Source organism: Nanorana parkeri, unplaced genomic scaffold, assembly GCF_000935625.1.
Source record: "Nanorana parkeri isolate BGI_ZX_2015 unplaced genomic scaffold, ASM93562v1 scaffold208, whole genome shotgun sequence".
NCBI lineage: Eukaryota > Metazoa > Chordata > Amphibia > Anura > Dicroglossidae > Nanorana > Nanorana parkeri.
The window spans coordinates 661725-674322 of NW_017306476.1; the positions used below are offsets into that span (position 1 = coordinate 661725).

At 42.3% G+C, this 12598-nt stretch overlaps 1 protein-coding gene across 1 annotated transcript in view; it reads right to left on the bottom strand.

Annotated features, from left to right (window-relative positions):
* Nucleotides 1-11987: 11987 nt before the first annotated feature.
* SOX4 (SRY-box 4) overlaps nucleotides 11988-12598 on the bottom strand; it is a 1716-nt gene continuing 1105 nt past the window's right edge. The window contains exon 2 of the mRNA XM_018555681.1: nucleotides 11988-12598. Coding sequence (XP_018411183.1) covers nucleotides 12024-12598 — 575 coding nt within the window. The 3' untranslated portion in view covers nucleotides 11988-12023.

Sequence of the window (12598 nt, forward strand, 5' to 3'; positions counted from 1 at the left end):
ATTAACTGTAAATATGGCCTAGCATTATTTTTCTCACTCCAGCATGTGCAGCAATACCTAATATGTTGCATACGAACATTCTAATTGCGTTTTTGTGTGTGCGTACACCCCCCATCCCCCGGTGGTGGCGGTCCTTCTTTAATTTTTTTTTTAATACGATTTCTTTTTTTTTTTCAGTTGACTTTATTACAAGCCCCCATGTGATAGAACAATCAGCAGTGACAGGTCCTCTTTATTGAGGCATCAGGGGTCTATTAGGCCCCTAATGTCTCCCCTGCACTGCTTGCAATCAAATCTGAAACAGAAATTACTTGATTTGTTTACATTTCTGATTGCCAAAAAGCTGACAACTACAAACCTGGAAGTGCTCAAAAAAGAGCGCTGCCGGGTTCACAAAAGGAGGAAGATGTTCACTGCTTCTCCACTACTTGTCATCCTGAATATCCCTAGCCTCCTTAAAGGAGAACTATGAGGTGAGTGATTTTCACTCAGCCTCATAGTTCGAGCCGACCTGTGACAATTAAACTGTCACAGGTAGGCTCTATAGATCGGGAAGTGAGCGAACGCATACCGTCGCTCACTCACTTTCCGACGATCTCACTGCAGAAAGCGGTGGCTGTCAGACACTGCTCCCCGCAGGGATTCCCCCCTTCCCTGCTCCTATCCTCCAGCGCTGAGTGGAGGAACGGACAGGGGAGGAGGCGGGCACAGCTGGCTCTGCCTCTAGATAGGCAGAGCCAGCTGTCATTCACGCAGCTGGCTGGATCCAGACAGCATTGTCGGGCTCCATCCCGGCTGCAGAAATCTCAGTGTATAGTGAGCAATAGCTCGTTATATACTGAGCTTTGGATCACAGGAGAACATTAGACTATGTCCTCCCGTGACCCTGAAGAGAACTATGGGATAAAAAGGTCTCCCCATAGTTCTCTTTTAATTTTAACCCTGAGCATTGGTGAATGTTTCATACCCACAGATATAAAATATCACCCGTTAATAGTTGCTAAAAATACTTTTAGCTAACTTTCAAAATAAAAACATGCTTTTATTTGACAGAGTCATATTCAGCTATAGATTACAGCATCAACTTCATTTCAAATACTTTCACAATTAACATTACACAAATAAGTTACCAGACGGGTCAAATTGCATTGTCAACAAAAAATCTGATCTGTTCTGTATTGTATGCAATCTCTATATGCTTCCTGCTGCATTACTATACGTCTGGAAAACATGTAATTAGCTATTGTTCATCCAGCAGCAGTTCCCGACCTTTCTTTTTCACATTATTACTGCAGAGATTTCAAGTGCTACCTGTATTCTTCCAATACTTACTACACCAGTAGAAAAACATTCTGTGCAGTAATTAAATACTACTAGATGCCATTTCTTTTTTCTAGACTGCAAGCAACTTTTCCATGTCAGTATGTTAAAAGTACAAGAACAGAATTTTAGCAAATTATCTTACAATTTTTGACTTTTGTACAAAGCAGCCTATTATTTAGAAAAGTGTCAAGATTCACACTTTGCTTCTGTTTATCTTAGTAAAGTGAATCGCTGTTTTTAGCTGAGGCGAAGATGCTGCACTGTTTATTGTTTTACTTCATAATGCATGCTAAATCTTTTTTTTGTCCCAGTATTCTTTATGAGTCATGCTCTTTTCATTGCAATGGTATTCATAGCACACTACACAAGGGGTGTCAGAGAATCCTACAGCAAAAGCATTGCCAATGTATGTGAGCATTCAGGAAAGCTTTAGGGCACATCTCAGGTCATCCAGCTGAGCTCCAAGTAGCTATAAGAAGCCACCACTTACTCCATCTATGGATACATCAAAACAAAACTATTTTTAACAACCTGCTGATAAAAGTTCATGAAAGAACAAAGTGCATTTTTTTTTTTGCCCACTCCCCTGACCTAACAGATTTACCCCCTTCCCAACAGATCTCGCTCTGAGAAAGGGGGTATATTCCTCGAAAAGCATCAGCTATCAAGGCAGCTTTGTATGAGGTCTGCCTTGTACCATTCATTCAGTGATTACCCTGTGAGTAGTATTTTATGTCAGCTTGTATGTTCATTGATTAATAAACTATATTTCACGAGGACAAGGCTCTGTCTGTTTGTTTTGCATGTTTTGTGAGGAATACTTTCCAGTGGCCTTTTGATGACGGCAGTCTGCAAACGATTGTTGGTGGAGAGTATCATTGGGAGTCTGCTGAGCGCTGTGGTGTGCATTTTTCTGGAACCCTTCCCAACACACATGTATACTACTTGAGATCTGACCCTGTAGCCTCCTGTGTTTGTTGACATCCCGCGCTGCAAGTTCACTCTTCTGACTGATCCTGCTCAGTTGAACCCAAGATAAGACTATGGGGTTTGTCTCCTAACTGGGAGAAGGAGGTAGACAAGTCCCATAGACCTCTATGGGGCTCTACAGCACAGACGTGGCCAAGAGAAAGAGAACTTGTGGTGCGGAATGTAAATAACCCCTGGAGGCCGTAGGCATTGGATGGAGGTAAGTATATGTCTGCAGTGTGGGGATCTTTTAGGGGACGGGGGCAAAAAGGATAAATGCACATTGTATTAACATACACTTATCCTTGAATGACTCAACAACAGCCAGCACCCAGGCTGTGAGAGGGAAGGACAGCATTGTGAGTCAGTCAGACTCTACTGCATTGCACAGAACTGTCAATCTAATATTGAGGGCTTTGTAATAGGAAGAGAGAGCAGAATATGCTGATAGGCCTTTGTCATCTAAACATAGGCCAGGATGGTGTGAGGGATATTTAAAAAAAAAGTATCTTTGCTATCACATGAGTATTAACAGTAAACATGGTTTTATCATATTCATTAACATTCACATTAACATTGCTAGGTTGACAACCTCCCTTAAACTGACCAAAAACTATGGAGAGAATTTATCAAAACTGAAGCAGACAGAATGTGGAGCAGATGCCCATAGTAACCAATCAGCTTCTCCCTTCAGTTTGTTCAGTTAAGCTTTGAAAATTAAAGAGAAAAGCTGATTGGTTGCCATGCACAGCTGCTCTAGATTTTGTCTGTACCAGTTTTGATAAATTCCCCCTATATGAGAAAAAAAGCGTTCAATTCCCGCATCCATACTAAACAGCATGGCTGGGAGAACCTCCCCTGCTATTGTATTCTGACAGCTGGCACCTGCCGATAGCAGAATACTGATTGGCTGCAGGCACTGTTTAGCCAACAATGTTCAATCCAGCTCCTTTGACAAATTCCAAAAATTGACTTTTGTTGAACAAAGGGGTACTGGTTGGGCCACACACTGCTCAAATTTTGGCCCAGTCAGAAGGACTTGGCTGAAATGCGAGCGGTGTACGGGCAGCTTTAGTAAATTAACCCCCTTGATCACTTACTGTCAGAGCTGAAGGGCTTACAAAAAGCACAGAATGGCGGCAGTAGCAACAACAAATCAAATGCTGAGATGTAGATCCAGCTTACATTTTTTTTTAAAGACTTCAGCTTCATTTTTTTTTAAAATGCCCAGCAACTGCCAGAAAAAAAAGCAGATCTCGGTTCAATACTCCTATATCTGGCACTGTTCCCTACACGCTAACTGCTGTGCCATCCAGTGCCTGTCATATTAACCTACATCCAAGGGGGCCCAGGGTGTCAAGGATCTGTTTTTGAGGGGAATGCCACCCTAAACTCACAGGAGAAAGCTGCAGAAAGTGGAGCCATGTCTGCAGCATTCAGGATCCGCACACCTCTAGAGGAAGAAGGTGTTGAAGAGGCAGGGCCAAAGCTAGGAGGGGCGGCTGAGGGGGGGACGCCGCTTAAGTAGGGGTGCCACTGGGTGTGTGGATGGAGAACTTCTCCCTGGGGGGGGGGGAGCAACTCTGAGTCGGTGCCCCAGGTGACAGAAGGTCTTGTTACCCCACTGGGAAGAGGACACGTGACATCATGCGAACAAACAAGACTCCTAGAAAAAAAGTATTCTGAAGATTAGTGCGATAAATGCTAATTGTCACATTTTGCAGCTAAATTTGGAATAACACCTACTTTAAGTTTGTTACATGTTCATTGCATTTTATTTATCCTTGCAGTGGGGCCACCAGGAGGAGGAAGAAGGAAGCCGGCTCAGTGGTTCAATTGCACCTAGACAGAAACAAACAGTTAACCCTTGCAGTGCGGGGGTAGCTCCACTGCAAGGGTTGAGAACCCCTTTGAGTTCTTCTTTAAGGCACATGGAAATCAGTAACCCAGAAACGCACAGATTTTAAATATTGCACTGCGTCCCTTATAATATATTCCATGTTTAATATAGTAATATACAGTATGTGTAAAATGTGTACACTTCTATTGACAATAATGATGAAAATGAATCTTGAATTCGTGTTTTCTTATCTCTCTAGTCACAAACTCCTGTGTGATATGTGAACGTTCCCTGTGACAAGCTTAAAAGCATTTGCTGAATACAAGCAGCTGGTTACAGGACTTCATATAAGCAATGTTCTCTACTAAAAATGTCACCGGTGTTATGAGTCTGAACACTAAGAAGGCGACAAAACATGTATCCTCTGCATGATACTATCTGATTTACACTCAAATAAATGAATTTGTATATAAAATTAATTATAATTTGTATATAATAATGGTGACTACAGGATTCTATACATAAGGGATGTGTGATCCCAATTATCAGTGATTACAGGTAATCTTTGTTTTAATGAGCCAGAAATAGGTGCGTGTATCTACATCCTGAAAATGAATTTAAAGGTTTTGTTTTTTCCATAATCATTTTTATTCTACAGTGTCAAATGTGATCTAGGAATAGCAGGATAGTTTACAGAAGTGGGAAAGGAATGAAACATGGGGCATATACATCTCAACTAGAAAGCACAGTGAAAGTATGGGCAATAATATGTAAATATGATAATAATTTGTATAATAGTGAGGAAGGAAAATGGAAGGGAGTAGGGGGGCTGCCCCCCCCCCCCCCCAGGATACCCCTGGAACGGTACAAGTGGACATCAGGATGTCAAGGGCTAGAGGGTAAAGGTTGTCATGCCATGCCATAGCAGATTAGTTGGTAAGTACTGTATGTCTTTGTGTGTAAATAGAGCAGGGGTAGGCAACCTTGGAACTCCAGCTGTTATGGAACTACAAATCCCATAAGGCATTGCAAAACTTTGACAGCCACAGGCATGACGCTTAGAGCAGCAGTACTCCTTGGTGAGTAATTTACCCCCTAAAAGCTGGCCCTAAAAATGTCACTGTTATTTCAGGACAAGTTCTTGGGGTGCACCCCATTTGTCCAAGGTCCAAGCAGTACTCATTGGACCTGAGACAAAGGGTTTACCCCCCAAAAGCTGCTCCTGAATATGTAACTTGAACAAGATTGTGGGGTGTACCCCCATTGTCAAAGGTCCAAGCAGTACTCTTTGGACCTTACATGAAAGGTTTACCCCCAAAAGCTGATCCTGAAAATTGAACTGTTAGTGCAAATAATTTTTTAGGACACATTTTCAGGATGCACCCCTTTGCCCAACAGTATTCCTTGGACCTCAGAAGAAAAGGGTACACCCCTAAAGCCCAAGCGTTTAAAAAAAAAAAAATGCACTCAGTTATATTTTCAGGACCAGCTTTCAGAGTTTACCCCCTTTGATTAAGGTGAGGGGATTACAGCTTGAACCTTAGATGTAGGGGGTACACCCCAAAAGCTTGTCCTGAATTTTTTTGCACCAATAGTTACATTTCCAGGACTAGCTGTTATGGAACTACAAGTTCCATGAATCATTGCAAGCCTTTGACAGCCACAGGCATGACTCGCAGAGGCATGAGAGGATTTGTAACTTTGTCACAGCTGAAGGACCTAGGCTGCCTTCCTTTGAAATAGAGAGTGCTCCAAAATAAATCCCAGGTATTTTTTTTTTTTAGTTTTTGCTAGAGTTAGACCCTTTGTCAATATTTTATTGCTGTTTGTGTCCCTGCTGGCCAGATTCAGCCATTCGTTAAAGCTCCATGTTTGAGTCACCAGAACAAAGGTTGAAGGTAAATGTTCCAATGTGGACAGCTGTTCCAGTGACATAAACAGGGGAATACCCATCCTAATGGGGAGATTCCCTCTGCTGTGTCTCTGGGACAGGGAAGGAATGAAGGGAGATGTCCGTAACAGTACATAGAAATCAAAAAAATAAACTGTCAGGGGGTTGTCACCCTCCCTACTCTATCCAAAACTGAAGGAAATGTTTCAGTTTTAAATCCACTTTCATACCACGTCATAAAAAAATACACGGAGCTGCCATTGCTGAGCTCTTTCTAAAAACGTTAGCTAATTGGCTGTTATACTGACCCTATGTCTTCAATGCTTTATCAGTCACTGCCTTCCAATGACTATGCTTATCAGGAAAGTCAGATATACTTTCTTAGTTAATGACTAAGGGTCACCATACAATCTGACAATACAATCTTTGCACAATACAATCCAGGCTCACCACACACATTATAACCTGAGGGTACAATCTCCTTTAGATTCACCAACAAACATGTAGTGCGAGGGCCCGCCTTATTGAATTTAGATTGATTGGATGGAATAGATAGGTCATCACATTGCATAGTTTTGGTAAATCTAAAGTTGATTGTGTGGTCAGATTATACCGTGTTAGGTTTACCAAAACGATGTACTGTGAGACCCTACCTAACCTATTCAATCATTCTTCATCAAATAAAGCAGGGCCTTGCACTACATAGTTTTTGGTAGATCTTAAGGAGATTGCAACGTGTGGTGAGCTTAAAACTAGGGAAGCACCAATACCGTTTTTTCGGATCGAATACGAGTTCTGATACTTTGCTTTTCGGTACTTGTCGATACCAAATACCCATGCCGGTGCTTCCGGTGACATGGAGCTGGCTTCCTGGGCAGTCTGATTGCCCGAGAAGCTGGCTCCATGTTGTCTGGCCGGCTTGATTGTGCTTGGCCGAGAAACCGGCTTCCCAGCCAATCAACATGAAGTCGGCTTCCCAACCAATCAGGAACCTGGGAGGCTGGTCATTGCTCGCCACCCAGTTTCCTGATCGCATGGGAAGCTGACTCAATGTTCCTCTGTGGCACTGCCGGTCCGAGGTAATCTTCCTCTGACCGGAAGTTCCGGTATCAGGAAAGGTACGAGTACTCGTCAAAATACTTGGTATCGGCACATCCCTACTTAAAACTAATAGAGCATGAGGGTCAGCTTGATAATCCGGAAACTTGCACTTGCCAAATAAAAATTCAGCAATGGAAGCATCTGTTTATCTGTCAGAGAGTACAGTAAATGCATTATCATTATACGTTATTGTTAATTAATTTTACTTTTTGGAAGAACACAAAACATGAAACCTTTGTAGTGTGGTATCCATATTTGATTTGTACAAGAAACCTAGAGCAAGCAGTATTTGAACAAACTGCTACAATTCTCTTTCAAAGCCCTGCAAAGGGACTCTACATATCAGATGTTGCAGGGACTTTCCAGGAAAGCAGAGCCTGATGGCGCTGAACTGTATCTGCAGCCGCCAAGGTCAGCCTGGGATGACAAATGGCTTATGTAGCTTCTCCTGAAGCGAAGAGGTGGAGCTTTCTGCTGTTATCTGAATGGTGTGTCCTGTAACATACGTGCTGTGAAACCCTCCTGCCAGGCCTCCTCCTCCTTCTGGAAACTGCTGAACACGAGCTGAGATTTCCAAAGAGTTGCAGCAGTAGGAGCTGAGAATGCTTTCCATTCCAAGATTTCAGATTCTGCGACAGCCCTCGACTCACCACCTTTACTTACCTCCTTATGTCCCTTCAGTTTAACCTTACCTCGTCATTTAACATATCTGAACTGGTCCCACCTCAAGCCGTCACTTTTTATAGATTACAGGGGGAGGAGTGCTTTATCAGCCCATCTTCACAGAACATCCAGAAAATACATCTGATTTGCTACTCAAGCTTACAAACATTGATTTTGCTTCAGTGTTACCCATTTCATCGGAGGTCCAAGCAGTATTCCTTGGACCTTAGACGAAGGGTTTACCCCCTAAAATCCAGTCCTGAAAATGTACCCCATTGTGCAAATAATTTTCAGGCAATACTCTCGGGGTGCACCCTCTTCATCTAAGGTCCAAGCAGTACTCTTTGGACATTAGACATAATTTACCCCCTAAAAGCTGGTCTTGAAAATGTAATTGGTAAGCTTTCGGGGTGTAGCCCCTTGAAACATTACTCCTTGGGCCTTAGGCAAATAATTTACCCCCCTAAAATCTGTTCCTGAAAATGTAACTGTGTGCAAATAAATTCCAGAAGATTTCAGGGTGTACCCCCATTGTCTAAGGTCCAAGCAGTACTCTTTAGACCTTAGACAATGTATTTAATCCCTTCAAGCTGGTCCTAAAAATTTAACTAATTTTCAGGACATGCTCTTGGGGTGTACCCCGTTTTTACAAGAATTACTCTTTGGACCTTAGACCAAAAGGCTTACCCCTTAAAAGCTGGTCCTGAAATTTGAACTGTTAGCGCAAATAATTCTCAGGACAAGCTTTCAGGCTGCACCCCCTCTGTCTAAGGTCCAAACACTATTCCTTGGACCTTAGAGGAAGGGGGTGCAACCTGAAAGCCCACAACGATTTTTTTCCCCATCTGCATTAAGTTTGATTTTCAGGGCAGGCTTTCAGGATTTACCCTGTTTACTGTGCAGGGAGTGTTGCTTGGACCTCAGATGAAGAGTGTACACCCCAAAAGCTTGTCCTGAATTTTTTTTGCACCAAGTTACATTTTTCAAAACCAGCTTTCAGGGGGGTAAACCCTTCTTCTATGTAGTACTGCTTGGACCTTGGATGAAGGGGATACAACTCAAAAGCTCACCATGGAAAAAAAAAATGTCATGGACAGTATTCGACTGAGTTGTCCCAAATGTATTAATATGGCTGCACTCAAAATTGCTAAATTGTGTAAGTCTCTAGATTTTAACGTTGCCATGGATAATGCACAAATCTGTTAAATATTCATAATCTAGAACCGAGCCTTCCACTTCTAAATGAATGGGGAGACTAAAGCAAGCCATTTTATTCCTATGCATCCATTGTGATGTTCACGGTGAGACTATCACTCTGTATACTGAATTCGTAGAAATTTCCTAGACAGCAGAACAAGCTCTGACAGTCGCTCATTACTTGGAGGAATGGCCTGCCAAGATTTTATTTCCCTACTTTCACTGTACGTGTTCGGAATAGGAGTTACGTTGTTACATTTTGGATACTTTTTTTTTTTCCCTCCGACTACAAGGACCAATACTGTTAATTTCGCTGCGTGGCTCCTCCTCTGCAACAGTCACAGCTCTAGGAAGCCTCGGCAGCTCAACACACCACAAGCACACACAAGAAAGACAAAACCGATCCAATTTAAGGGTTCAGTTCCAGCTGATTTTATTTCCTTTAAAAAAAAGTTATTTACAGAAGTATATCAACAATCTGACAGGCAGTGAAATAAACATGGTTAGCTGGCATGAAGATATGCCTCAAATCTTTGTTTTGTGGCTTTCTGGTTAGAAAAAAAAATTTTTTTTTTTTTTTTTCATACGGCATATTGCACAGGATGGATTACAAAAAAGTTTTTTTTTTAAATGGATGTTAAAAACAGAAGCTACCTCATTCGGCAGAAGATCTAGTGCCTGTCGTTTAATACATACATAAAAACACACAATCTTTTTTTTTTTGTCATTTTTCATTTTTGCTTATTATAATAGTCTTAAATGTACAAAGATGTTTTCACTTTCTTGTTTTTTTTTCGTTTTTTTTTTTCATCTTAAAACACAATAGCTAGAAACCTGAATACATATGCTATCATCATGCCAAAAGAGACTAAAACAATCATAGTTTAGCGACAAGTAGAAAGGATTAAATAGTCAAATACGAGAATGAAAACGCAGTACATAGTGTCGCGAACTCAAATCGGCATTTAGATAGGTCCAGTGGTTTAAACGGCACGGTTTTTTTTATTTTTTTTTTTGTAATATAAAAAAGTGCAAAAAACGTGGTCTAGAAGTTAAAGCTACAGGATCCCTTTTTTTTTTTTGCTTACAATGTGCACTGGTTGCTTTAAAGCATCTGAATACAGACTAGCTTAGTTAACCCATTAGAGCCAAAGGGACATCTATATCACATGCTCCCTTAGCATGAAGGGTTAGAAAAAGCAAGCATCTGAAAATACAGGAGATTGGCGTAGCATTAGAATAAAAAAATAATAAAAAGAAAATAAAGTGGGTGGCTCAATGTTCTACCCCTGCGTTTACCTACTGGAAACAGGCAAATAACATTGCTCCTTTCTTCTCTTCGAAGTATAACAGTGCCAAACATGATGTGCTGTCAAGGTTCCATAAAGGAGATGGCTGCACAATACCATAAAGTAAAATAGAAGTACAGATATAAAGAGCTATATAAATACTACACATGATTATTAATACAGAGAATTTTTCTTTACTTTTTTTTTCGTTTTCAACCGACATACAGTGTATTAGCAATACTCTGGAGGTGCAAGTGCACTAGGCTGGAAGGGATGCTGTGACTTTAAGAAGCCTGATTACAAAAATACACTGAGAAAATAATCAAACGTTTTTCATCTCTCTTCTTTCTTTTTAAAAGTGTCAAAAGTTTACATTTAAATATAAAAAATTAAAAGTTAAAACTCTAGCCCTTCAGTGAAGGAGACATAAAAACGGTGTGGATAGGGGGGGGGGAATCTACAAAAAAAAAAAATTAAAATGTAGAACAAAACAAAAAAGGTTTGGCCAGTATAAATATGTCCACATATAAAATGATATCTGATTACATTTACAAAAGGGGGAGGGGGGGCAATATGGATCACCAATGAGAAAGTGAAGCCAAAAGAAAAACAGTCTTTCCATTTACATCTACTGAGTAAATAACACATACATACTCTGAGAAAAAATTTGGTCCTGAATTATTTGTTTAGTCCAGCACAGATTTGAGTTGCGTTTGAATCCTTGAAGAGTTAAAAAAATGAGAAAAAAAGCTGGTGATTTTCGTAGGAATCAAACATAGCGCCATCTATCTGCTTTATATTATCCTAACACTAAAACTGTTCAACAGTCTTACAGAAACCTTAAAAGATAGACAGAATAACATGCTATATTAACCCACCAGTGAAATAATCCAACACCACCGCCATTCTGAGCGAGAGAAACACAATATCTTGGGGTTTTTTTCTTAAGAATCGCCCTCTGTTCCCCCCTGTACCACATAAATATGTAACTTGGTGTAGTTCAAAAGAGTCGCCTTACTTCCCAAAGTAGTGTCCTCAATGAAAGAAAAAAAAGTCCATCTTTTCTTCATGGATGGTAAATGAAAAAAGCTGGGTGACCCAAAGGGTGCCATATCCTTCTCCATACGTGCAAATCCATTACAGTCTTGTAACTACTACAAAAAAATGAAACAAACAAAACAAAAACACTTCCCTCCAGCCATGGTAAAAAAAAAGGAAGGCTGGTGGGAAGGTGATCTGTGGGGGGTCTGATTGACCCTTTTAAGAAGAAAAAAAGGTGTCAGTTTTTTTATTTGTGCTCCTTCCTTCTCTCCTCTCCTTTTTGGAAGGTAAAAAAAGCTGCACTGGCTTGTTGGAAGGGAGAGTCCCATTGCTCCCTATGGAGGAGTGAGACTTTAATGCTAAAAAGGACTGGATCAGAGCTCTGCTCTCCCCCACATCTCTGAATGGCTTTCAGCTGTTTAGAGAACTTCTGTGTGCAGCCCCCATAAGTGCCTTCTCTTCACTGTGTAATGACATTTTTGTTATATGCCCGAGCGGGGACTTGAACCCGCGACCCTCACATTAAAAGTCTGTTTCTCTATCGACTGAGCTATCCGGGCTCCCTTACTGCAGCGGCTCTCTCCAGCCTGCAGTTCGTACAGAGGGCCGCCGTCATCATCATGGGACAGATCTCCATCATTAACAATCCCTTTGGATTTAGTCCTGTGCTCACAATGCAGTAAGTTGAGTGGAGACTCTAGCAGGCGGCTCAGTAGGTGAACACCAGGTTGGAAATGCTGGACTCCAGCCAGTCTCCAGAGATCATCTCGCTCACCTCTGGCGTACAATAGTCCGGGAAGTCGAAGTGAGAGCCGGAGCCGGCCTCCAGGTTAAAGTCCAGGTCTCTGTCCAGGGCGGCCGAGCTGAAGCTTCCCAGGGACATGTTCTCGAAGCCGGGGCTCGGGTTTAGCTCCAGGAACTCGTCGTCCAGCTCCTCGTCCGAGGAGGAAGCCGGGGAAGAGGAGGAGGAAGAGGGGGAGGACGCGGAGGAGGAGTGAGAGGAGGACGGTGCCGGCGAACACGCTGCCGGGTAGCCGTCGGAAGGGGAGCCGGGGGAGTTGTTCATGGAGCCGGCCCCGTCGTCGTACAGGCTGAGCGGGTCGCTGGCCTCTCCGGAGCTGCTGCTGAGAGTGGGGCTGGCGGGGACGGCCATGGGAGAGGAGCCCGGGGCTCCGAAGATGTACAGGCGCTGCTTAGGCTTCTTGTCAGGGGCGGCAGCCTGGCGGCTGGAGGGGGCCGCGCTCCGGGACTTGTACAGCGAGTGGTGGTCGAGGATACACGGCT